Below are 25,610 nucleotides of genomic sequence, written 5' to 3' on the forward strand. Positions count from 1 at the left end.
GTTGGATCTGGATTTGCAATTCTCCCCAATCATTGAATGGTAGGCAAGCTGTATTTTCCACCCCACACGATACCTCTTTAAAGAGCAAAGAACAAAAGTGTGTATGGATGAAAATATCTGCCAACAAAATTGAAAACTATATTACGTCAAAAATTTCCATTTTCTCCCATCTTGGTGATTGAGCTACATTATCACTCGTTTTGTTCATAGCATATAAAGTATTGCATTCTTTTTGGGCTGATAACTCTAGAATTATTTCTGATAGGTTAGAATCGTTTTTCCAATCCACTCCCTTCCACTACCCCCCCCCCCCCCCCCAAAGACAGGGTTTCTCTATAAAACAGCACTGGCTGGCTGGGCAGTAGTGGAGCATGCCTTTAATCCCAGTACTCAGGAGGCAGAGGCAGGCGGATCTCTGTGAGTTCGAGGCCAGCCTGGTCTACAAAAGCTAGTTCCAGGACAGGCTACAAAGCTACAGAGAAATCCTGTCTCAGAAAAACAACAACAACAAAACAAACAAACGAACAAAAACAGCACTGTCTGTCCTGGAACTGGCTTTGTAGACCAGGCCTCGAACTCACAAGAGATCTGCCTTCCTCTGCCTCCTGAGTGCCGGGATTAAAGTTGTGTGATACCAAGCCTGGCTTTCCATAATCACTTTTTAAGACTTAGAAAATGATTGCTAGGCTTCGGAGCTTTGTCTTTTTCACATACCTCCCCACACTGTCCTTGCACATGATTGAAAGACCCCAGAAGTCAAGGGGGGGGGTCTCACTTGGAGCCCTCTGCCCAAGAACCAGTCCACTGAATGCAAGACCAAGAGGCAGTTTAAAGAATATACACAGACGTCTATGGATGCTACAGCAACCAAGTTACTGAGCATACCAGGCTGAAGGCACATTATGTATTTATAGGGATTTAAGTTACATAAGAGGCTACATAGCAACAAGCATTTCATTGGTTCTCAAATTGGCGGGTTTAGCTCACCCCGGGAATGTCCCCATGTCTATTCCCGAATTTCCCCAAAAACCCACAAAGCTAGACAGAGAACCCTGCAGCAAGCTGACAGTTTCGATAGAATGTCTTGGGGGTGGGGTACTCCCTCTCCTCAGCCTAGTCAGCGAGTCTGCAACCCATAGATATCCTGTTTTAGCATCGGCTGGGCCCCAGGGAACTTTCCTTCTGTGGCCCAGCTACATTTCTTAGTCATTAGCTTGAGCCTGGGGGCTTTTTTTCTATGGCTCAGTTAAGTTTTTCAGCAGAGTTTAACATAGTATGTGGACATGGGGGTCTTTCAAGTATGGGGGGGGCCTTCATGATCAATCATAAAGGCAACCAAACGCTAAGAACTCGGAACCCACTCTAGGCGAGGAGTTGGAACGACGATCCTTTGCTGCCCGGAACCCACTAGGTGGGGAAGGTTGCAGGCCGGCCGCATATTCTGCGCACGCGTGGGCACCAATCCGGCTGCGTGGTCAGCTTTTGAGGGCGGGACGTCGCCGCTCTTGTGGTGTCGGTCGCGAGAGTCGCTTTTTGACGTCCTTGGCAGCTGGAGCTTGGCGCCGCTCTCAACAAGCTCTCGTCATGCTGCTGTTGGCTCTGGGTGGCCGGTGGGCAGCTGGACTGCGGCCCGGCGGGAGGAGGACTCCGTGGTGTGCGGCCGCCGCGCTCCGAGGTTCCGGGGTCGCCTTGTGGCGTGCGGTCTCCCGCGCCGAGCCCGCTCGACTGCTGAGCGGCGGGCTCCTCCGGCGAGCCCAGCCTGGCCCGCGACCCTGGGGAGCGCAGGTCGGCCGTCCAGGGGCCGGGGTGGCGGGTACGGCGTGCGGTCTGGGGGGCTCCAGTGCGGAGGGAAGCCTCCGTGTACGGTCCCCGGAGGAGCAGGCCTCGGCCTCGGGTTCCGCCGCGGCTGCAAAGGGAGAAAGTGATTCCTCTATCCTAGACTGCAAGCACTTACCGGGTGGTTCCAGTTTGCGTGGTTTGTGGTAGCGCTGAGTTTAGTTTCTTCTTTTGTGCGAAGTCAAGGCGTCTCTGTTTGTTTGTTGCCTCGGTTAGCCTGAAGTCGCTAAGTGGACCAGGTTGGCCTCGAACTCACAAAGACCTGCCTACCTCTGATTCTCTAGTGTTAGGATTTAAAGCGTGCACCACCACGCTCGGACTAGTTTCTTACCCTAAAGCTGAAGGTCAGAAAGGTTGATTTGCTAAGAAATTAGTGCAGCACCTGGAGATGAACTCGAAAGAACTTGTATCACCTCGTTCAGAGTTCTGTTTGTCTCTGTTTTTAGGAATTTCTTTGATTACTGAGAGAAAGGTGGGGTATGAATGTTATCTTTCCACCTTAATATGAACAAGCTACGTAAGTCTATATTCTAAAATATAAGAATTAAACTGCTGGGGAAAGGGGTGCATGGCAGAGGTAGGAGGATCTCTGTGACTGCAAGGCCAGTCTGGTTTGCAGAGCTAGTTCCAGGACAGCTAAACAGAAACTATGTCTCACAACATAGTCCCAAAACATAATAATAGTAATAAGCTTTGAAGAAATGCCTAAAGTCGAAATTGGATTATTTGGTTTTGATTTTTTTTGGAGCAGGGTTTCAATATGTAACCTTCGCTGTTTTGGAACATGTAGATCAGCCTGGCATTGGCTTCAAACTCCTGTCTCTGCTTCCTGAGTGCTGGGATTAAAGGCATGTGCCACCATCCTGGGCAGATACTAGCAAGATTCTTAGCTGAATTTCAACACAAGGAAGTTAGGTATGCTTTTTACATTTTTAACTATGAGCAATGTGAAATTCATTTTGTTGTTTTAGTTTTTCGAGACAGGGTTTTTCTGTATCTTTGGAGCCTGTCCTGGAACTAGCTCTAGACTAGACTGGCCTCGAACTCCCAAGTGCTGGGATTAAAGGCGTGCACTACCACTTCCCGCATGAAATGCATTTTTAGATATTCATTTTATTTTATTTGGTAAACTAGCATAAAATTTCATGTAGCTTTCAAGCAATATTTTCTTTTTATGAGATAAAAGGGTTGGGAATGGTGGCACACCATTGGTAGCTCAGGAGGTTGAGACCAGAGATCAGCATGGGCTACATTGTGAGCTGAAAGAGTGCATCTTGGAAACCTTTATCTTCAAAACAAAAAATGAGGTACAAGATATTTATAAGGCTTTTAGGGAAACAGTCTTCTTCTTTTTTTTTTTTAAATGCTAGCTATAATATAAGTAGTTCATAGGTACAGACTTTAAAGTCATAGGATTGACAGGATGGCCTAACCTGTGTGAAGGCTCTTGCTTTCATGACTATAGTTTGATTTCTGGGCGTGGATGTGCTCATACATGTACACACCCACCAAAACCCAAAGCAACCTCAATATACAGTGTTTTGCTAAGATCATTGCATTAAAACTAATTTTAGAAATTATTTGTTCATGTTTAGTGTGAAGGTCAACATTTGTAGCGAGGAGCAGCGGGCAGGCCTGCTATTCGTCCCGCCCGGCTCCCGCACGGCTAGCTTAGCCTCGGAAATAACAACACACAAATTGTATTCATTAAACACTGCCTGGCCCATTATCTGTAGAGAGTTAGTTAATGGCTAACTCTCACATCTTGATTAACCCTTTTCTCATAATCTGTGTAGCACTACGAGGTGGTGGCTTACCGGGAAAGTTTCAGCATATCTGACCTGGTGGCTGGCTCCATGGCGTCTGCCTCATTGCCCTCTTCCCATTATTCTGTTCTCTTTACTCTGCCTACCTAATTTTCTGTCCTATCAGAGGGCCAAGGCAGTCTCTTTATTAACCAATGAAAATAACACATAACAGAAGGCCCACCTACATCGAACATTAGGTTTCTTTTCCTTTTTGTTTTTCGAGATAGGGTTTCTCTTTTTAGTCCCACCTGTCCTGGAACTGTAGACCAGACTGACCTGGAACTTGGAGATCCACCTGCCTCTGCCTCCACTACCTGACTGGGTGTCTTTTCTGTTGTTTTCAACTTTACTTTAAGATTTGGTTTTTTCTATATATGTATGAGTGTTTTGTCTTCATGTATGTCTGTCTACCATATGCGTGTAGTGCCCATGGAGGCCAGGAGAGGGTCTTAGATCGCATGGGCTTGGGTTACGGAAAGTTGTAAGCAGCCATGTGGATGCAGGGACTCAATCCTGGTCCTTAGAAGAGCAGTAAGCTCTTTTAATTTCAAAAAATTTTTAATTTCAAAAAGCCAGTTAGTCGATTGTTTCTTGTTTCAATAGATACCCGTTTGTTGGGAGCGATGTGTGCGATGTGCACATACACGGTTTGATAAACCAGAAGGTGGAAGGCTGATTTATACTGGGAACCTGGCCCGCACAGTATTTGGTACGTATTTCTCCCTTCCCTTTTTCTGCCATCAAACCCTCTCGTATATTTCTTCTCACTCTCTTTCAATTTCATGGCCTCTTCTCTTCACTAATTGTTATCGCACGCATATATGTATATAGATATATATTCCTAACTATAACCTGTTGAGTCTGTGCAGCGTTACTTGTTTCTGTTTTCAGGGCTGATGGTCTTGCACTGGAAAACCAGTCAGTGTGCTCTTCCACCTCTCTCACACCCAGCTTTACTCAGTTGCCTAGAGTTCTTGTGTGGGGTTGAGGCCTTCTGGGCTTGTCCTACATAATAAACCTTTTTAGCATATGTTACCTATGTTCTTAGCATCACTGAATTATTATAACACGTAAGGAAAATTGTTTTTCCTTTGAAGCCCATTGAGACAGCGTCGAGGTTGATACTTTCCTTTTTAGGAGTTTTAAAGATGTTTAAAGATTGAATTGTGGTTTTGCGATCTACAGAAGGCATTGATGCTTTCCTTAAGTCACCTATCTTAGAATATGCAACAGAAAAGTAAAACTATTTGAGTAGACTAAAAAAAGTGAAAGAATATTGTCATTGTTTGACTTAAGTATCCCTCACAAGCTCATGCATTTAATAGTCTCACTTCCCCAGCTGGTAGCACTGTTTTGAGAGTTCTGATACTTCAGGAGAGTTGTCTTCCTCTAGAAGTAAGTCACTGGGTGTGGGTTCTTGAAGAGAGGATCTTATTCCTGACTCTTTCTTGTCCTCTCTCTGCTTCCAATTTGTCATGAAGGCCTTCCACTATCTAATAATACACTTGTAGGCATGATGTTGCCCAAGTACATGGGTCTAAGTAACTGTGGGCTGAAATCTCAGAAATTAGGAGTCATAGTTACTTTTCCTTTTTAAATTCTTTTTTATTTTGTGTGCAGTGGTGTTTTGCCTGTATGCATGTCTGTATGAGGGTATTAGGACCCCGGAACAAGATTTACAGACAGTTGTTAGTTGTCAGGTGGTTGCTGACAATTGAACCCTCTGGAAGAGCAGTCAGTTATCTTAACCACTGAGCCCTCTCTTCAGCCCCCACCTTTTCCTTTTTTTAAGTTGCTTTTCTCCAGTATTTGGTCACAATACAAAAACTGTGACTAAAAGCCTGGTAGCACCTCTTTTTTTGTTGTTTTATCAGACAGGATCTCTCTTTCAGAGGTTCATCTTTCAGAATGGTTGCTTTGAAACTGGATGTTGTGATGCACGCCTTTAATCCCAGCACTTGGGAGGCAGAGGCAGGTGCATCTCTGTGAGTTCTAATGCAGCCTGATCTGCAGAGTGTGTTCCAGGGCATCAAGGACTACACAGATCGATCCTGTCTTGAGAAACAAAAGCAAAACAAAAAAAGTACAATTGTAGGTTGTAGAGGAAAGTTATTGCCAGAGCCTTTCAGTGCTATGGATAGTAGAAAGTCGCTGTGTCAGAGGTCAGTGCTGCTTTCTATATGGGAATGCAGGGAGAAACACTGAGATAGTGCTGTCATTCTGGAACTTCCTAACTGCCACATGGGTAGCCTCTAGAAGGCTCTTCTTTAGTTATTGTTAATTCAGCCCCAGATACCATACTGGCTGTGTCTTAGGGATAAAACTTAAAGGTAATGCAGACTCTTACAGCCAGTAGGAAAGAAAAGTGAATATGCCATACAATCAACCATAGTTGCAATGTTATGATTAGGTATGAGTTCAGGCTGTGGAGAGAAAGAACAGAGTGGTTGCCTCAAGATGACTTCCCCTTAGGTCTTGTCTGATGAGTGCAGTCTGTGAAGATGTGAAAGGAGCACATACTTTGCAGTGCAGAAGTCCTCAGTACAAGCAGAGGCAGAAAGGTTGCCTTGGTTTGGACTGATCAGCAACTTGAAGGGATCTAGATTTAATGGAGAGATTGCCTACATTAGTGTAGTGGAGCTGGAACGATCCACCTTCGATGTGGGTTTGCCATTCCACATGTGGGACCCTAGGCTGAGTAAAGAGGAGAAAGCTCTCTCATGACTGGATGCAGTGTACCTGGACGCATCAAGTTCCTGCTGCCATGCCTTCTTATCTAATAGTTTCTTTTTTTAAACATGGAAACAATAGAAGTAAATGTATTTTCTTACAGTTCTGGAGGCTAAAGCTGTAAAAGTGGGGTATGCACTGGGCCATGCCCTGGTGACGGCTCAAGGAAGTCTTACCCCATCCATTCTGGTAGTCCTTAGCGTTCTTGGCTTGGAACTTGCCCCTCCCCGTGACTGCTGCTTACTGTTCCTATGGCAGCCTCCCTGAATCTCCTATTTTTTCTGCCCTTATAAGGGCACCTCATTAGATTTAGAGCCCACCTTAATCCAGCATGATCTCATCTTGTTCTTTAGATCTGCAAAGATCTTATTTCCAAATAAGGACACATTATGAAGTTCTAGTTAGGCATCAGTTTTACTACAGTGTAACAAAAGTAATAGGGAGAAAAGATACTTCAGAGGGTGGAGGAGGTACATAGGAGGCACCAAGGTCCTCATTTATCCTGTGCATACTGATGTCATAGCAACCACCTGTGGGAAGAGAAAAGGAACTATTTTTAAATTACTGACAATATAATTAAGCTTTCAGCCAATAGCACTATATGAGTGACTGCTTAGTTCCAGCTTTATGAATAATTGTCAGACTTTGCTTTTGTCAATTTGGGGCAAAACAGTAACATTAATTTTAACTACATGTATCTTATGAATGAGATTTTTGTACCAATTTATTTAAATTTATTTAAAGGGCCATTTATGTATTTGCCCTTAAAGTATCAAGCTTTTCGGTTTTCTTATTCCAAAAACATTTTATATATTGGGGATACTAATCCTTCTGATATAAATTCAGAATATTTTTGCATTGGACAGGATGTAGCTCAGAGTGACTTCCAACTTGATAGGTAAAGTTGGCTAGCCTTGAACTGATTTCTTTTTACCTCAAATGTTGAGTTACTGGTGTGTGTGGCTACGTTGTTTTCCTTTTCTTTATTTTTTTTAAAAAAAAATGTAGTCAAATTGTCAGTCTTTTGACCCTGGCTGTTTCTGGAACTTAAAAAAAAGAGAGAGAGAGAGATTTTAATTACTTTTTAAACATGTGTTTGTGAATGTGTCTCTATGGGAGCATACCATGCGTACAAATGTCCTCAGAGACTGGAGATGTTGGATCCATCGGGTTGGGGTTTCAGGCATTGGGAGCCACTGGAAGTGGGTGCTGGGAACTGAACTTTGAAAGAACAGTACTGGCTCTTTACATGTTTGTGCCTTCATGTCCAGCTCTGTCCATTCCAGATTATAAAGGACTTCATGGATACCTTTATGATTTTTTTTTTTACTCACATTTAAATCTCTGAACTTTTTGGATTTTTCATGGTTTATGGTATAATGGGTGGATTGAATTTTATTATTTTCTTTTTAAATTTGTTTGTGTGTGTGTGTGTGTGTGTATGAAACATGGCACATGTGTGGAGGTCAAAGAACATTATAGCCAGATGTGGTGGTGCTCTCATTTAATCTCAGCATTCAGGAGGCAGAAACAGGCAGATCTATGTGAGTTCGTGGCCAGTCTAGTCTACAGAGTGAATTGTAAAACAGCAGAGCTACACAAAAACGCGTCTCAAAAAACGAAAACAGAACAACATTATGGAGTCAGTCCGGGTTTCTCTGTAGCTTTGGGGCCTGTCCTGGAACTAGCTCTTGTAGACCACGCTGGCCTTGAACTCACGGAGATCCGCCTGCCTTTGCCTCCCCAGTGCTGGGATTAAAGGCGTGCACCACCACTGCCTGGCTTCTCCCTGTTTTTATGTGCTTTCTGGGCGTTGAAATTAGGTTGTCAGGCTTGTATAGCAAGTGCTTTAACTTCTGAGCCATCTTGCTAGCCCCAGATTTTTACTATTTTTTCTAAATACAATTTTTCTAAACCTAACATCACTTACTAAAAAGTTAATCTTTTTGCCAACTGATTTGTTTGTTTGTTTTTCAAGACATGGTTTCTCTGTGTAGCCCTGACTGTCCTGGAACTGGCTTTATAGTTAAGGCTGGCCTTAAACTCACAGAGATCCGCCTGCCTCTGCCTCCCACATGCTGGGATTAAGAGGTGTGTGCCACCACCGCCATCTAACCTACTGATTTTAGATTATGTCTTTATTCTGTATTAAATTTCAACATATATTTCAATGTATTTTTTGTTTTCTATTTTTCTCTGTTTATTTGTCTCTTTTTGTATGTGCCCTTTTGTATACACCAGTCTCTCTTTTTTTGATTGGGGAGAAAGTGCCACACTATTTTATATAGTTTATTAGATTTTAATATTTGAGAAGATTAACTCTTATCTCTTTGCTATCTTTTTCCCAAATGTACTTTATGATCAACTTTTTAGAATCTCAACTTGTATATTTTCTAAGTAGATGGTATTTAAATTATTTTGTTTGTTTTCTTTTTGGAACAGTCTTGATGTGTAGCCAAGGCTGAACTTGAACTCACAGCCTCGTTCATGAAGGGTCAGTTACTTGGGTTTGAATCCCAGCCCAACTACTTAGTAACTTGCTGTGTGGCATTGTATATTGCTTTATGCCGTCCTCATACGTGGGTGTGGGGATGTAGGGTGGAGGAGGGTGTGTGTGTCTGTGTATGACAGAGGTTGGTATCAGGTATTTTCTTCCATTGCTCTTGTTTTAGTTTACTCTGTTGCCGTTATAAGATACTCGGACCAAAAGCAACTATGTCAGCTTCCAGGTTGTACTCCATCACTGAGGGAAGTTAGGGCAGGAGCTCAAGCAGGAACTTGAAGCAGAGACCTTGGAGGAGTGCAGCTTACTGGCTCACTTACAAGCTAAGCTAGGTTTCTTTTGCAGTACAGGACCACCTGCCCTGAGAATGGTGCCAATCAAGACAGTCCTCTCTAGACATGCCCACAGGCCAGTCTGATCTGGGCAGTCTCAACTGAGACCCCCTTCTCAGGTGGCTAGGCTATGCCAAATTGGTGGTTAAAGCTAATTACAACAAATCTCTACCTTAGTTTTTGAGACAATCTTTCATTGAACTTGGAGATGTTTGGTTTTGATTTTCAAGATAGGGTTTCTGCTGTGCAGCTCTGGCTGTTCTGACTGACCTCAAGAGATCCTCCTTCCTCTGCCTCCTGAGTGCTGGTCTTAAAGGCAGCATGTGCTCTCACGCCCAGCTTGGAGATCACCATTTTGGTTACACTGGCTGGCTAACAAGCCATGGGAATCTGCCTGTCGTCGCTTCCCCAGCTACTGAGTTCCAGATGTGTGCTGCCATGCTCAGCTTTTATGTGGGTGCTGGAGATATGAGCTCACCTTCTCATGCTTGTCCAGCAAGCACTTTGCCTACTGAATGATCTCTCCAGCCTTAGCTTAGGCTGGCCTGTACCTCACTCTATCCCAGGCTTGATCTTCCAACCCTTGCCTCTTAAGTACTGGGATTATAGATAGGAGCCACTCAGCTTCAGTTTTCCTCATTGTTTAAGATTTGGCAGTGCTGGGGATCAGCCGAGGGCAGCAAACATGTTAAGCAGATACACTCCATAGAGCTAATTCTATTCACTTTCCCTCTCTTTGGTAGTCTTACCATGTAGTCCATAGTGATCTCAAAACTGGGATCCTCCTGCCTCACCCAGTTCTCATTTTTTAAATGGAGCAATGATAACAATTATACACCTCCTTGAGCTTTTATATGTATTTTATGAATAGAATACGTACATTGCTTGAGACAGAAGCAGAGGCGCCTGACACATAATAAGCACCTCATTGTGTTTGTTGTTGGTGGTGACTTTATGATTGTTGTGTTAGCTTCGTCATCACTGTGACCTAGTATTCAAGAAAACTACTTCATGGAGGAAAGATACATTTTGGCTCACAGTTTTGGAAGGTTTGGTCATGGTTGCTTAGCCCCAGGCCCTTGCACAGAACATCAGGGTTGTAGGAGTATATGACAGGAGCTTCCTTACTTCATAGCATAGGAGAAAGAGATGCCCCCACTGACTGACCGACCCCAGTGCAGCAGCCAAGGTCTGCCTCCTAAAATTTTAAAATTTCCCAAAATTGTGCTTCCATCTAGGGACCAAGTGTGCAGCACATGAAATTAGGGGCTCTTTTTGCATTCAAATTGTAACAATGGTATAGGAAGAAAAGGTTAGAAGAACTGATAGGGTAGATTGATTTATAAAACTTAGTTATTCTTTTTTTTTTCTCTTTAGGTGTGAAATGTTTCTCTTATTCTACAAGTGTGATCAGCCTTGCATTTTTACCATACCTTTTTTCACAAAGTAATGTGACATTTGGAAGTCTGCCTCTGCAAATCTTATTTTACGGAATCATGGGAAGCTTCACAGTGATCACACCTATGCTGCTTCACTTCCTTACAAAAGGCTACGTCGTTCGGTTGTACCACGAAGCCACAAGTGACACTTACAAAGCCATTACTTACAATGCTGTGCTTTCGGAAACCAGCACAGTGTTCCATCAAAATGACGTGAAGATTCCAGAGAGTGCACATATATTTACCACCTTTTATGCAAAAACAAAGTCACTGTTAGTTAATCCCATGCTCTTCCCAAACCCTGACGACTATAACCATCTAATGGGTTATGACAAACCATTCACTTTTGATATGGAAGAAGTCAGTGAAAAGAAACTGCATGGGGATGAAAAATGACCTGTTCTTTGGTTTGGTTTACATGTCATGTAAATTTCAGTGTGTAATAAGATTGCCTACATTTTGTTATTGTTAGTAAATGATTGTTTTTTTTAAAAAAATACAGTTTAAAGCCCAAAGACAGTGCAGTTGGTATAGTGTTTGCCTTACATGAGGTCCTGGGTTTGACCCTCATCATATAAGTTACTTGTGTACACCAGTAACCCCAGCACTTGGGAAATGGAAGACCAGAAATTTGGGATCGTCCTTGGCGATTGTAGTAGGTTTGAGTCAGCCTGGACTGTGTAAGACACTGTCTTAAAACAGAATGTTGATCTGGGTGGCGCATGCCTTAAATCCCAACACTCCAGCGGCAGAGGCAGGTGGATGTCTCTGAGTTTGAGGCTGGCCTGGACTAAAAATCGAGTTCCAGGACAGCCAGAGCTGTTAACACAGAGAAACTCTATCTTAAAAAAACCAAACCAAAACAACAACAAAAACCCACCAAAGACCTCAAAAGTTGAACTATCAAGCAAAATTTCTAATTAATTTTCAGATAATGCTGTTCCCATGTAATAAAATACATTTAAGAACAAGTTGTTTCTGTTAAAAAATGTGAATAATCAGCCAGGTGGTGATAGGACACACCTTTAATCCCAGCATTTAGGAGGAAGAGGCAGGCGGATCCTTGAGTTTAAGACCAGCCTGGTCTACAGAATGAGTTCCAATATAGCTAGGGCTGTTACACAGAAAAACCTTATCTTGAATAACAGAACAAATATGTGGATAATTATGTGTATTTTACTATGCATATGGCTACATGACAGAGTCTCACTATGTAAGATTGAATACCTGGAGCTGGCTATGCAGACTGGTCTGGAATTCATAGAGATGTATCTGTCTCTTGTCTCTTGCTGCTAAGATTAAAGGTGTGTCATACCACACCAGGGCCGTGTATGAGTAATATAAGAGTGGATGCCTATAAGCAGAAGATTGAATGTCACAAATAAGAATTGAGTTTTTCTAAGTGTATAAACATACTTTTCCTACTTAAAAACACTTTGTAAAATTCATAAATTATAAAAAAATTTATTGTGTTTTTTGGTTTAGAATGCGGGTTGCTGCCTAAATCCTCTGGTGTGGTGGCCCAAAATAAGAATGCATATACAGCCAGGTTTGGTTAGTTGTTCTGTGCCCCCGTTTGTCCCTCAACACCCCCCCCATGATAACAGGCAAATCATTGGCACTAAATACGTACACACTACCTCCTATAAAATAGCCAACTATGTTAGCTTCATGGAGAATTTGCATTTTCAGATCTTTATACACCTGCAATCTTAGCATTTAAGAAGTAAACATCAGAGGCTTGGGAATTTAAGGCTGTTCTGGTACCTGGGTTCTGGTACTTTGCTGGATACCAGAGTCAACATTAAGAACAGAACACAGGTTGTTATGGAGATGCCTACAATCTGTGGCAAGTCATGATAAGTTTAATTTAAGTGGGCTTGAGCATTATAGAGGCCATTCAGGAGAAAGCATTCAAGTCTAGGGTTGTTAAAAGCTATTTCAGGGAATAGCTTGAGGCAGGAAACCATTTTCCTAGGCTCTAGAATTTAGGTCCTGATGAGCCAGGTTAGCAGGTGAAACTTGGGCATTCAGCTGTGCTGTCTGACTTCAGTTTGGGCTTCTGCTTTGTGCTTCTTTGTTACACAGACAAATGTTTATCATCACTCCAGTGCTGAATGAGATACTTTTCTAGAAGTTTTTCTTTTTTTTTTAAACATTTATTTATTTATTTATTATGTATACAATATTCTGTCTGTGTGTATGCCTGCAGGCCAGAAGAGGGCACCAGACCCCATTACAGATGGTTGTGAGCCACCATGTGGTTGCGGGGAACTGAATTTAGGACCTTAGGAAGAACAGGCAATGCTCTTAACCTCTGAGCCATCTCTCCAGCCCCTAGAAGTTTTTCTGTCATCAGCCTGTAGTTTACTGAGATGTTAAGTCCTGGCAGGAGTGAATGGACCCTAGAGAGATCCTTCCCTTCTGATGGCTCTTAGACCACTGACACAGTGGACTCCAAAGAAGTGAACCCTATCCAGGAATCTCATGCTGGGGTCCTGGTGTGAGCCAGAGGTCAGCTGGTCTCCCAGGAACAGATTTCACACAGTGCAGACGGCTTGCCCTCCTGGAACCAGGAGCCTCAGAGATGGGTCGGTCAGCTGTGGTCAGGACTGCTTATTTACACATGCTGTTTTCATTTAAACTTTAAACCTAAATTTCATGTCATGACCCCAAAGATAAACATGGGGGTCACTGGACCTCTTGTTCCTCCACAATGTGACGACCCTGAAGGCAGGGACATCAACAGCAGCCTGAGGAGAGACCTACTCAGTTAAAGGCAGATTGTTGATTTCACTGTAGAAATGAATTTTAAAATGAGCCAGTTAGAAGTAGGTTCAGGGTTTATTAAAAGACATCATTAACAGATTAAGCACAATGGTTAGAATAGATGCTTAGGGAGATGAGGCATGACAGTGAGTATGGACTTTTCAAACAGTCACACACTTCAGTGTTGTAATAGTCTCTCTTTTTCTCTCAACCACACACAAAATGAAGTTGTTCCCTAAGATTTGCATGACAGTTTTACAATAATTTTAAGTAAGAACAACTTGATCACAGGAATGCCAGAAGATAGAATATTTTTACTCTAAGTAAGTAAAGGTTAATAGTTTTGCGATTCCCAGAAAATATCCGGGAGAAGGATACCTAAAGTTTGGTATGTCATTTTAGCATTTTAAAATACTTCTCTCTAGAAGAAATACTGTCTCAGCTGGGCAGTGGTGGCGCACACCTTTAATCCCAGCACTTGAGAGTCAAAAACAGGCGGATCTCCTGTGAGTCCAAGGCTGGCCTGGTCTGCAGAGTGAGTTCCAGGACAGGCTCCAAGACTCCAAAGCTACGCAGAGAAACCCTATCTTCAAAAAACAAACAAAAACAAAATCAAAAAAAGAAGGAAAGAAAATTAACAGTTTTTTTTTCTTAATTTAAATTTTATTTTATGTGTATGAGAGTTTTGCTTGCAGGAGCCAGGAAGAAGAGTCAGATCACCTTGACCTGGAGTTTCAGAACATTGTGAGCTGTGATTTGGGTTGTCAGAACCAAACCCTGGGTCCCTGCAAGAGCAGTGAGTGCTCGTAAACTCCGAGTCACTTAACCTCTTAACCACTTCCTCAGTCCCGACACAAGTATTCTCAGGACCCTGTCTGTGTAGCCTGGTTTAGTGGTTTAGCCCTAACCTGCTGCTGCTGCTGCTGCCTCGGACACAGCAGGAGACAAAGTTTTTGTTGTTTGAGACAGGCAGGGTTGCTCACTATAGTCCAGGCTGGCCTCAGATTTGAGCCGATCCTTCTGCCTCAGCTTACTGCGAGGATCACAAGTAAACACCAGCATGCCCCCTTTATCTTTCCTTCCTTCCTTCCTTCCTTCCTTCCTTCCTTCCTTCCTTCCTTCCTTCCTTCCTTCCCCCCTCCCTCCCTCCCTTCCCTCCCTCCCTCCCTTCCCTCCCTCCCTTCCCTCCCTCCCTCCCTCCCTCCCTCCCTATCCCTTTCTTCCTCTTTCTCCTTCTATTCCTCCTTCCCCACCTTCCTCCCTTCCTTCCTTTCTAGCAAAAGAAATATATATTTATTAAGGAAAAGTGGAAAAAGAACTCCCAATTGCAGAAGTGTTTTAGGGGAAGAATACCCAGTTTTTATAATTTATACAGACGTTTAACAAAATACCAAGACATTGAGAAGATGCAAATCCGGGAAACAAGTTCATCAGAGATGCCAGTGTGTGTGTGTGTCACTGCCTTGCTTATGCACCTCTTCAAATGTCCCGCATACATGTGATCATTTTGTCATTTGTGAAAAAGTTTTTATTAGTTTGTAACAGAGTAATTCAAACAATATTTTGTTTTGGGGCAGGGAAGCCCTGGGTGGATAAGACCTCTGTGGGCAGGGTATGGAGTGTAACCAGGGTGTAGAAGGGATCAGCATTTATTTTTAGCAGAATTTAACCACATCACTTTGATGGTTGTAATTTGCCAAGTAATTCCAATGCCTTTTGGTCGCCGACTATGGACAGGCATAGTTTGTTATATTTTTTTTTTTATCAATTTGAATGACATATTAACTCTCAGGTCACATATTACATATGTAGTAATTACATCTATCCATTTCTCTCTCTCTCTCTGTGTGTGTGTGTGTGTGTGTGTGTGTGTGTGTGTGTGTGTGTGTGTTATAGGCAGAGGTAACACTATCTCAGCTGTAAGACAGAAGATGTTAAACTCAACTGGAGAACTACTGCAGGGTAGGGTCACACAGATATATGGTGGATGGACAGATAGATGGAGATCTGGGCCGTGTCAGGTAGGGGACTGAGTTGGGTGATCTCTTACTATAGGTCCCTCAAGGCACACACCAGGTGGTCAGATGTCAGGTTGGTGGGGATATTGCCATTGATGTGTTAGGTGTCCTTATGGTGTCCAGGTAAGGGTAGTGTGGCATTTGTCATTCTTCTATGTTCTCTGGTTTAGTTTTTCTGATTTATTAGTTTATTTATTTGAACTGTGGTCTCATGTAGCCCAGGTTAGCCTTGAATTTACTATGTAATTGAGACTAACGTTGAACTCATGATCCTCCTGCCTCTGCCTCCCAAGTAGAAGGTTTATTCAGTAGTTCATTGCCATGCCTGACCTGATACAGTTTGTTTGCTTTCTTTTTTTTTTTTTTGAGACAGGGTTTCTCTGTGTAGTCTTGACTGTCCTGGAACTTGCTTTGTAGACCAGTCTGGCCTTAAAATCACAGAGATCCATGTGCTCCTGCCTCTGCCTCTGGTTCTAGGGGATATAGCACCCTCTTTTGGTCTCCATGGATGCGAGACACTAATGTGTAAGGAACATGGTACACAGCAAAACATTCATTCATTCATATAAAATAAAAATAATTTTTTTAAAGGTAACAAAATGGCACTTAAGTAGACTGATAGTCTTAGCTTGAATAAATTGGCTGAAAATATATTTATAGTCTTTTGTTTGTTTGGTTTTGTTATTTGAGACAGGATTTCACTATGCAACCCAGGCTGCCTTGAACTCACTATGTAGACCAGGCTGGCCTGGAACTCACCAAGATCTGCCTGCCTCTGCTTTTGGAGTGATGGGAGTCAAGGTGTGAGGCACCACTCCTGGCTTTATTCTTTTGGAAAGCCTTGTACTTTTGTTGTTACCACTTTCTTTCCTCCCTTCCTTCGTCCCTTCCTCTCCCTTCCTCCTTCCCTTCTCTCCCTTCCTCTCTCCCTCCCTCCCTGTCTCCCTTCTTTTGTCTTTTTTTCCAAGATGGAGTTTTTCTGTGTAGCCCTAGTCATCCTAGAACTCACTCTGTAGACCAGGCTGGCTTCAAACTCAGAGATCCACTTGCCTCTGCCTCCTGAGTGCCAGGATTAAAAGTGTGTGTCATCACCAACCAACATTGCTTTTCTTTTTATCAAGGGTTCACACCCATGAAAGTAGAAGAGTACAATGAACTTGTAAATTCTGCCATCTAGGTTTGTAATAATTTGTTTCTTTGTTTAATACAGGGTTTCTCTATACAAACCCCTGGTTGTTCCAAACCCACTATATAGATCAGGCAGCCTTGAACTCACAGAGATCCATTTGCCTCTGTCCCAGGGGCTGGGATTTGCCTCTGCCCCATGTCTGGTTCAAGTGATAATATTTTGAGACAGAGTCTCACTATGGAGTTCTGACTAGTCTGGAACTCACACTGATCTGCCCACCCTGCCGCCTTAGTGTTTGAATTGAAGGCATGTGGTCCCAGCTCTCTAGAGACAGATTTGTAGTTCATATTGTTTCTTCAAGACCCAGGTCACTTACTCTACTATTTTATTATAAAAGCAAATCCCAGTCAGAGTATTTCTTAAAAATTTAATTTTGTAACTCTATAAGATACAGACTTCTTTTGTTTTGTTTAATAGGGTCTTACACAATCTAGGCCGGCCTTGAACTTGTTATGTAACCCTCTTGTTTCCACCTCCTAACTGCTGAGATTACAGAAGCATGCTCCCACGTATGGCTGGTGTCGTGGATGTGTGTGTGTGTGTGTGTGTGTGTGTGTGTGTGTAAAACTTAAGTGTTCGCATATCTGTTTATTTGCATGCCACGTGTAGATGGATGACTGCTGAAGACAAAAGGCGTCAGATTCCTCTGGAGCTGGAGTTGTGGGCAGTTGTGAGCCTCCTGATGTTGATGCTAGGATTGCAGCTCATGTCCTGTGCAAGAGCAGTAATTTCTCTTATTCACAGAGCCATCTCTTCAGTCCCCAGTAGTTATATTTTTAGAGTACACAATTATTATTTTTTGATTATTTATTTTATTTTTGAAATTATAATATAATTATGTTTTTACCCCTTCCCTTTTCTCCCTCCAAGTCCTCTCATATACCCCTCCTTGCTCTTCCAAATTCATAGCCTCTTTTTTCATTGATTGCGGTAATATACGTATATATATATGTAAATGCATGTATATTCTTGAATATACCTTATTCTGTATAATGTTACTCATACAGGTTCACTCTTCCCCGTTTCTCCCACTCTCAACATTCCTTAGTTTCCTGCAGGTCTTTGTGAAGGTTTGAGGCCTTGTCTATTGATATTGCCCTTGTTAAGTTCTTGCCCTGTTGCTGAGGCTTTACAGGTGTAGCCTCTGCCATTGCTAGGAGAGGCAGTCTCACAGCAAACTCCCTGAGCCTCTGTGTCTTACAATCTTTCCATCCCTCTTCCTAAATGTCTTCCGAGCCTCAGCCCCGGGAGGGTTTTGTACATATATCTGTTGGCACTGGGCTCTGCGACTCTGCATTTTCATTGGTTGTGGTTTTCTGTAATTGTCTCCATTACAAAAAGAAGTTTGTTGCTAGGAGACGTTTCCTTGATGGGGTGAAAACTGCACTTATCTGTGGGTATTGGGGAAAATATTTAGAATGCACTTAGGGATTATGCTAGTTTAGTAAAGCGGTGGTTATGGTTCTCCCCCAAGATCCATGACTTCCCTAACCATGGGCTGTTGGCTGGGTTTTCAGTACCAGGCATGGTCTCCCTCTTGTTGAGAAGGTCTTAAGTCTAATTAAAGATCTGTTGGTTACTGCCGAGGTGTGCATAGCACCATTGCACCCAGAAGGTTATCGTGCCGTTCAGGTCATTGCTGTAGTTCACGGGCATCATAGTTGGGTGGGACCATTGGTTGCTTTCCTCCTTTGGAAGTGTACATGGTGTTTTTTGTACTGTGAAAGCTAATCTTCAGGGAGGGGCATTCAGATCAGTTCCACCTCAGGGGTCTCTGGGCCTGTGTCTGAAGTGCATGGTGGCTTCAGTCATAGGAACTTTTCCCTGTTGTGTGGTAACCTTGGGCGATAGCAATAGTCTGTAACATTTTGGGAGCCTCTTGAACAACTTGGATCAACCATTCCTTCCTCCATCTTCAGTATTTATCTCCTCCCCTCTGTAATTAGAGCCCCCGCTCCTTTTCCCCATTTCTCTAATCAGATCATTGTTTCTTGCTGTGTCTTTATCTATTGTTCCCCTACTCCCCTTCCCTAGCGTTGGTCCCTTTTCCTACTTTCCCGACTTCTGCAGTTACTCCAGGATATGTGCTAACCCCAGAAGATTTGGAGCTAGGAGCCTCCGATGAGCGAGAACATGTGGCTGTGAATTGCCTCATTCAATATGATCTTCTCCAGTCCCATCCATTTATCTGCAAAGTTCATGATCTCATTTTCCTTTACAGCAGAATAGTACTCCAAGATGTGTTTATGTTTTCACTATCCATTCATGGGTTGAAGGACACTTAGGTTGTTTCTATCAGCGATTGTGAGTAGCGCAACCGTGAAAGTGTCTGTGGAGTAGGATGGAGGGGTGTAGCTGGGTTGTATGATAGCTTTATTTTATTTTTAGCATTTTGAGAATTCTCCACATTGATTTTTCCACAGTGGCTCCACAGGCTTGCAGCCCCACCCACAGTGAAGAAGGGTTCTCCCCACCCTCCCAGTGCCTGTTGTCAGTTGTTTTGTTTATCTTTGTCATTCTGGCTGGAGTAAGATAAAATCTCAAAGTTGTTTTGATTTGTATTTCCCTAATTGCTAATTGTTGGAGTTGACAAATAATATGTTTTGAGATATTTCTTAGCCATTCTTTTTTCTTATTTTGAGAACTCTGTTCAGGTCCCAGGTCTACTTTTTGAATGTGTCATTTGTTTGTTTTCTTTTGTTTTTGTTTTTTCCAAGACGGAGTTTCTCTGTGGAACAGCTTTGTCTGTCTTAGAACTCTCTTTGTAGACCAGGCTGGCTTTGAACTCACAGAGGCCCACCTGCCTCTGCCTCCAAGTGATCCGGTTAAAGACCTGTGCCACCAACGCCCGGCATGTCATTTCTGTTTGTTTGTATGTTTTTGATGCTTTGTCTTTTGAGTTCTTTATACAGTATGGACAGTAATCCTCTGTCAGATATATAGGTGGAACAGATTCCCCCCATTCTCTGGGCTTCCTCTTCTCTCAGTTGTTTCTTGAACTGTGCAGAACCCTTTGAGTTTCATGAAGTCTCACTTATCAGTTGTCGGCCTTAATTCTCGGGAAATGGAGTCCTATTCAGGAAGTCCTTTCCTGTACTTATATCATGCAGGGTACTGTCTGTGTTTTCTTTTAGCAGTTTCAGCGTTCATGTTTGGGTCTTTGATCATTTGGAGTTGGTTTTTGTGCAACCTGCTAGGTACAGGTCTATTTCACTAACCTGCACGTGGACATCCTGTTTCCCCAGCGCCATGTGTTGAATAGTCTTTTCTTCAGCTTATGATTTTGGCATCTTTGTCAAATAGTAAGTGGCTGAAGTTACCTGAAAAACTTTAGAACATCCAAATATGTAACTCCCATCATTACTAGCCTTTCATCTGTCTTCTGCTTGGGACTCCATATTGGCTAGTTGAAGCCCCAGTAAGATGAAGACAGGCAATCAGAGAAGGAAAGAGATCCATGGAAGGAGAGTCTGGAGGGTTGTAATTTGAGATGAGAGGAATGTAAGGATTAGTACTTGGAGCAGACAGAGAGAATTCTCCCGCTGGAGTCTCCGGTAGGAGCCGCAGACTCTGGAATGGAGCCATAAATGCAGCCTTTCTGCCCCAAGAACCGTTGATGCTGTTTTTCAGGACACATGGCAGAATCCCAGGAACTGACATAACCAGCCCCAAGAGTTCATGGAATTACAGTTTCCACAATGAGTGGAACCTGGGGAGCAAGAACAGGGACTAACAGCCTAGACTTGAAGAGAATGGTGCCACCAGTGGCCCAGTAACAGACATCAAAAACTGCTGATACCAGAACATTCACAAGTTCCATCTTAACTAGAGTGCAGATGCAAACATACCCATGAAACTCCAATCTTACAATAGAGGAACCTTCATCTCTCTTGTCTAGAGCCGTTACAATTTCTTCCAACCTACCAGGAAAAGGGCATATTTGAGTGGGCCTCTTATCTTCATGTGGGATGTCAAACTTTTTCTTTTGGCAAAAGCAATGCCATAGTTTTGACTTCTATGGAGCAATGGGCCCTCAGCCAGTGTCTCAGGGATTCTATTGCCGTGAAGAGACACTATGATCATGGCAACCCTTATAAAGGAAACATTGAATTGGGGTGGCTGACAGTTTCACAGGTTTAGTCCATTAGTATCATGGCAGGAAGCGTAGCAGTGCACAGGCAGACATGGTGCTGGAGAAGGAGCTGAGAGTTCTACAGATGGATCTGTAGGCAGCAGGAAACAGAATGCCACACTAGGCCTAGCTTGAACATCTGAGACCTCTTAGGCTGCCCCCACAGTGGCACACTTCCTCCACAAGGCCACACCTCCTGATAGTGCCACTCCCTGTGGGTCAAGCATTCAAACACACGAGTCTATGGGACCATTCCTATTCAAATCATCACAGTCAGTATCAATGCCTTAACTTCAGTTCAGTGAAACTGACTTCATAATCTGACCTCTGGTGTAATGATTTCAGCCGCATAAGGCTGATACTTCCAGGGTCTAGAGGTTATGCAGGTGCAGACAAGCCCTCAGGCAGAGTGTCTAATGCCCCCCCCCCCCCACGTTAAAGGGCCCCCGTGTGATCCACGTATGACTCAGCTAAGCCCTTGCGTGCATGCATGAGCCCTTTGTCATCTGCGTATGACATAGCTTTGGCAACCCCTGTGCACATGCGCTAGGCTGCTTTTAAAAGCTGAACCCCCCCCCCCCACTGACTTCCCTAGGTCTGTACACATCTCCTCTAATAAACTTCTATGCGGAGTTTGTTGCATGTTCTGTGCTTCCTTCTCACTCGTGCCAGGCAATTTCATCTGGAACCACAGGGAAATACATTTGCATTGTTTTCAGCTCTTTCACAAATTAAATTTTTCAGATTTACTCTACGTGTTTTAATGTTTTGCTTGAATATGTATGTGTACCATGCGAGTGTCTGGTGCCCCCAGAGTTCGGAAGAGGGAGTCAGATCCCCTGGAACTGGAGTTACAGATGGTTTTAAGTCACCCTGTGGGTGCTGAGATCCAAACCTGAGACCTCGTACGAGTGACAAGTGCCCTTAGCCAGAGTCAGCTTTCCAGCCCCGCTCAGCTCTTTACAGCTGTGCCAGGGAACTAATGAGTTCATCCTCGGTTCCCGAAACCCTTTTCAAATGGGCAGTGTTCCTGGTTCATCTTGTACATGTTCCACCCCATACCTGGAGTCAACGTATTTCCAAGAAAGTCTGCTTCCTGTTAGTCGAAAATGGTATTTTGAGACCTTGATGAGACATTCAGGTTGTTTGCCTGCCTGCCTTTATTTCGTTTGTTCTCTCACTTGTCTTTGCTTGTTTGCTTGCTTATTTATTTATTTATTTATTTATTTATTTATGTCTTTGTGAGGGTTTCCATTGCTGTGAAGAGACACCAAGACTTGGCAACTCTTAGAACGAAAGCATTTAATTGGGACTGGCTTACAGTTTCAGAGGTTTAATCCATCATTGCCATGGAGGGAAACATGGTGGTACACAGGCAGACAAGGTACTGGGGAGGTCCCAGAGAGTTCTACATCATATCAGCAGGCAGCAAGAAGAGACTGTGAGCCACTAGACCTGGCTTGAGCTTCTGAAACCTCAAAGCACACCCCAATGACACACTTCCTTCTGCAAGTTTACACCTACTCCAACAAGGCTGTACCTCCAATAATGCCACTCCCTATGAGTCAACGGGGAGTCATTTTCATTCAGACCACCACAATTTATTTTTTTAATTTAATTATTATTATTATTATCATCATCATCATCATCATCATCATTATTATTTTTGGGGTTTTTGAGACAGAGTTTCTCTGTGTAACTACTCTGGCCTCCTGGAACTCACTTTATAGACCAGGCTGGCTTCAAACTCATGAAGAGTCATTTACCTCTGCCCCCTAAGTGTCACCACTGCCCAGCCCACAACTTTTCCTTTCTTTCTTCTTTCTTTCCTTCCTTTCTTCTTTCTTTCTTTCTTTCTTTTTCTTTCTTTCTTTCTTTCTTTCTTTCTTTCTTTCTTTCTCTCTTTCTTTCTCTTTCGCTCTCGCTCTCACTCTCCCTCCCTCCCTCCCTCCCTCTCTCCCTCCCTCCCTCGTGTCTGCCTGCCTGCCTGCCTTCCTTCCTTCCTTCCTTCCTTTACTTACTTATAGTAGGGCTTGATCCTAGGGTCTTGTTGAGCTCTATCTTTAGCACTTTAAGAAATTTTTGTTTGCTTGTTTGTTTTTTGAGGCAGGGTTTCTCTGTGTAACAACCCTAGCTGTCCTGAAACTAGCTCTTGTAGACCAGGCTGGCCTCGAACTCACAGATATTTACTTGCCTCTGCTTCCCAAGTGCTGGGATTAAAGGTATGTGTCACTACAGCCTGATTTAAGAAATATTTTTATTATATTTTTAAAATATATATATATTTTATGTGTATGGTTGTTTTGTGTGCATGTATGTCTGTGTACCTTGTGTGTGTCTGGTGTCCATGGAGGTCAGAAGATAGCATTGCTTCTTCAGAAGACATCATACCCTGCTCTGGTACTGGAGTTACAGATGGTTGTAAGCCTCTATGTAGTTGCTGAGAATTGAGCCCTGGCCCTTGGCAAGAGCCAATGTTCTTAATAACTGAGCCATGTCTCAGATAAAGCACCAATTATCTATCTATCTATCTATCTATCTATCTATCTATCTATCTATCTATCATCTATCTACCTTTGCTTTTCAAGACAGAATTTCTCTGTGTAGCCTTGGCTGTCCTGGAACTTGCTCTGTAGACCAGGATGACCTCAGTCTCACAGAGATCTGGCTACCTCTGGCCCCCAAGTGCTGGAATTAAAGGCATACACCACCACTGCCTAGTAAATTTTCTAAGCATTATATGTGTATGTGTCTCTGTGTGTGTATATTTGCACACATGAGTGTAGTTCCCACAGTGATCAAAAGAGGACATTGGACTCCCTTAGAGCTAAAGTTACAGGCTATTGTGAACTGCCAGATATGGGAACTGGTGGTTTGAAAGAAAATGACCCCCCCCAAGGGAGTGGCACTAATAGGAGGTGTGGCATTTTGGAGTAGGCGTGGCCTTGTCAGTGGAAGTGTGTCTCTGTGGTCTCCTATGCTCAAGCTATGACCAGTGATGCAGTTTACTCCTTGATGCCTGTGGATCAAGATGCAGAATTCTCAGCTCTCATTTTTTCTCTGAAACTGTAAACCAGCTGAATTAAATGTTTTTCTTTACGAGAGTTTCTGTGGTCATGGTGTCTCTTCTCAGCAGTAGAAACCCCAACTAAGGCAGGAAGCAAACCTGGGTCTTTGGAAGAGCAGCAAGTGCTCTTACCCCCGAGTCATCTCTGCAGCCTCTGCATTGTAGTGGGCTGATCATTTCACACGTGCATGTGGCAGCACACATGCAGAGGTCAGAGGACAACCTGCAGAAGTTGAGTTTCTCCTTCCACCATGTGAGTTCTAGAACTTGAACTCAAGTTACCAGGCTTGGTGGCACATACCTTTGCCCATTGAACCATCTCACTGAACCTTCTGTACTCGTATTTTTATTTTTTATTTTTTTATTGAGAGAGGGTCTTCTAAGTTGGCCAGGCCATCCTTGAATTCACTCTGTAGTCTTTAAAGTATAAGAAAGGTGGCTATGTGTCAAACTCAAGTACTCAAGAGATAGAGGCAGGTAAATCTCTGTGAGTTCCAAGCCAACATGGTCTACATAGTGAGTTCTAGGCCAGGCAGAGCTATATAGTGAGGGAGAGAGAGAGAGAGAGAGAGAGAGAGAGAGAGAGAGAACACTGAGTGAGTAAAGCTGCTTGTTGCCAAGCCTGATGACTTGAATAGGACACCTTCAACTCATGTGGTAGAAGAGAACCAGCTCCCACAAGTAGTTTTCCAGCTTCCACACGAGTGAGGGCCCCACCTCCAATTATTAAAAAATATAGAAAGGTGTAGTTCTATTGTAAATCCTTTTATCGACTTATTTTCTTATGTGCACAGCGAGTCAGGCAAGCATAAGGAATATTCTAGTAACCTGGGGCTCTATTTGGATTAGGTTATGTGTTACCCCCCCTTCTAATAACACAGTTGGCAGCCTAGCTCCTTTACCTGTGTGTACTGTGCAACACCCCCCCACACACAATGCACCCAGCAACCTTGGATGTCCTCCTGTGTGTGACTACACATACCCTTCTCTGAATAATAGGATAAATATGTCCTCCCCTAACAACCTTCAAACTTAGACAGTTTCTATTCACATATACTCCCAGTGTATACAGTACAAAGAATGGAAAATCCTATTTGACCTGAACTGGATTTGGGCACATGCTCACTAAGGTAAACTGTGTCCTGTAAGTGAACATTTAGGAGGAATCTCCTATTAACCATCTTACGCTAATGCATATTTGGGTATACATATAATCAAAATCAGATGCATTATGGGAAGGTGAATGTGTAGTAGGAAAATTATTTTATGACATAATCTATCAATCAAAATACAGAACCATCAACACTATGGCCCTTAGTGCAAGCTCCTCCTTCCTTTAGCCCCATAAAAGGGTCCCAGGCTATTGCTTGGTGTGGTCTCACGTGGATCATTGCTCTCTTGCATTATATTTTGATTTTTAAATATTTATTTTATGTGCATTTTGTATATATTGGTGTTTTCCTTGCATGCACGTCTGTTTGAGGGTATCAGATCTTGGTACCTGACAGTTGTGAGTTGCCATGTGGAAACTGCTGCCATGTGCTGGAAATTGAACCCAGGTAGTTCTGGAAGAGCAGTCAGTGTTCTCAACCACTGAGTCATCTCTCCAGTTCCATTCTGATCTTTTCTATTGCTTTGCTTGAAATAAAGTTTCCTTGCTACTTTCACAGATCTGTGTGGGCTGCTCAGTGTTACCAGCAGACCAGGATTGCAGCCCACAGTTCCAAGCCATTTTGGCTGCTAATCCTACACTGAGCTCCTACAAAGGATGAAGTAGCAATGCGGCT

General features: G+C 43.1%; 2 protein-coding genes across 2 annotated transcripts in view; both read left to right on the forward strand.

Annotated features, from left to right (window-relative positions):
• The window catches only part of Ly96 (lymphocyte antigen 96), a 415,901-nt gene that overhangs the window by 366,094 nt on the left and 24,197 nt on the right, over window positions 1-25,610 (forward strand). The window lies entirely within an intron of this gene.
• On the forward strand, window positions 1,479-11,619 carry Tmem70 (transmembrane protein 70). Its single transcript, XM_085677368.2, has 3 exons — window positions 1,479-1,785; window positions 4,248-4,353; window positions 10,587-11,619. Exons 1-3 carry the CDS (start codon window positions 1,585-1,587, stop codon window positions 11,042-11,044), a joined length of 765 nt encoding a protein of 254 aa, XP_085533494.2. The 5' UTR covers window positions 1,479-1,584; the 3' UTR covers window positions 11,045-11,619.

The sequence above is a fragment of the Myodes glareolus genome, chromosome 16, assembly GCF_982192425.1.
Source record: "Myodes glareolus chromosome 16, mMyoGla1.1, whole genome shotgun sequence".
Lineage (NCBI taxonomy): Eukaryota > Metazoa > Chordata > Mammalia > Rodentia > Cricetidae > Myodes > Myodes glareolus.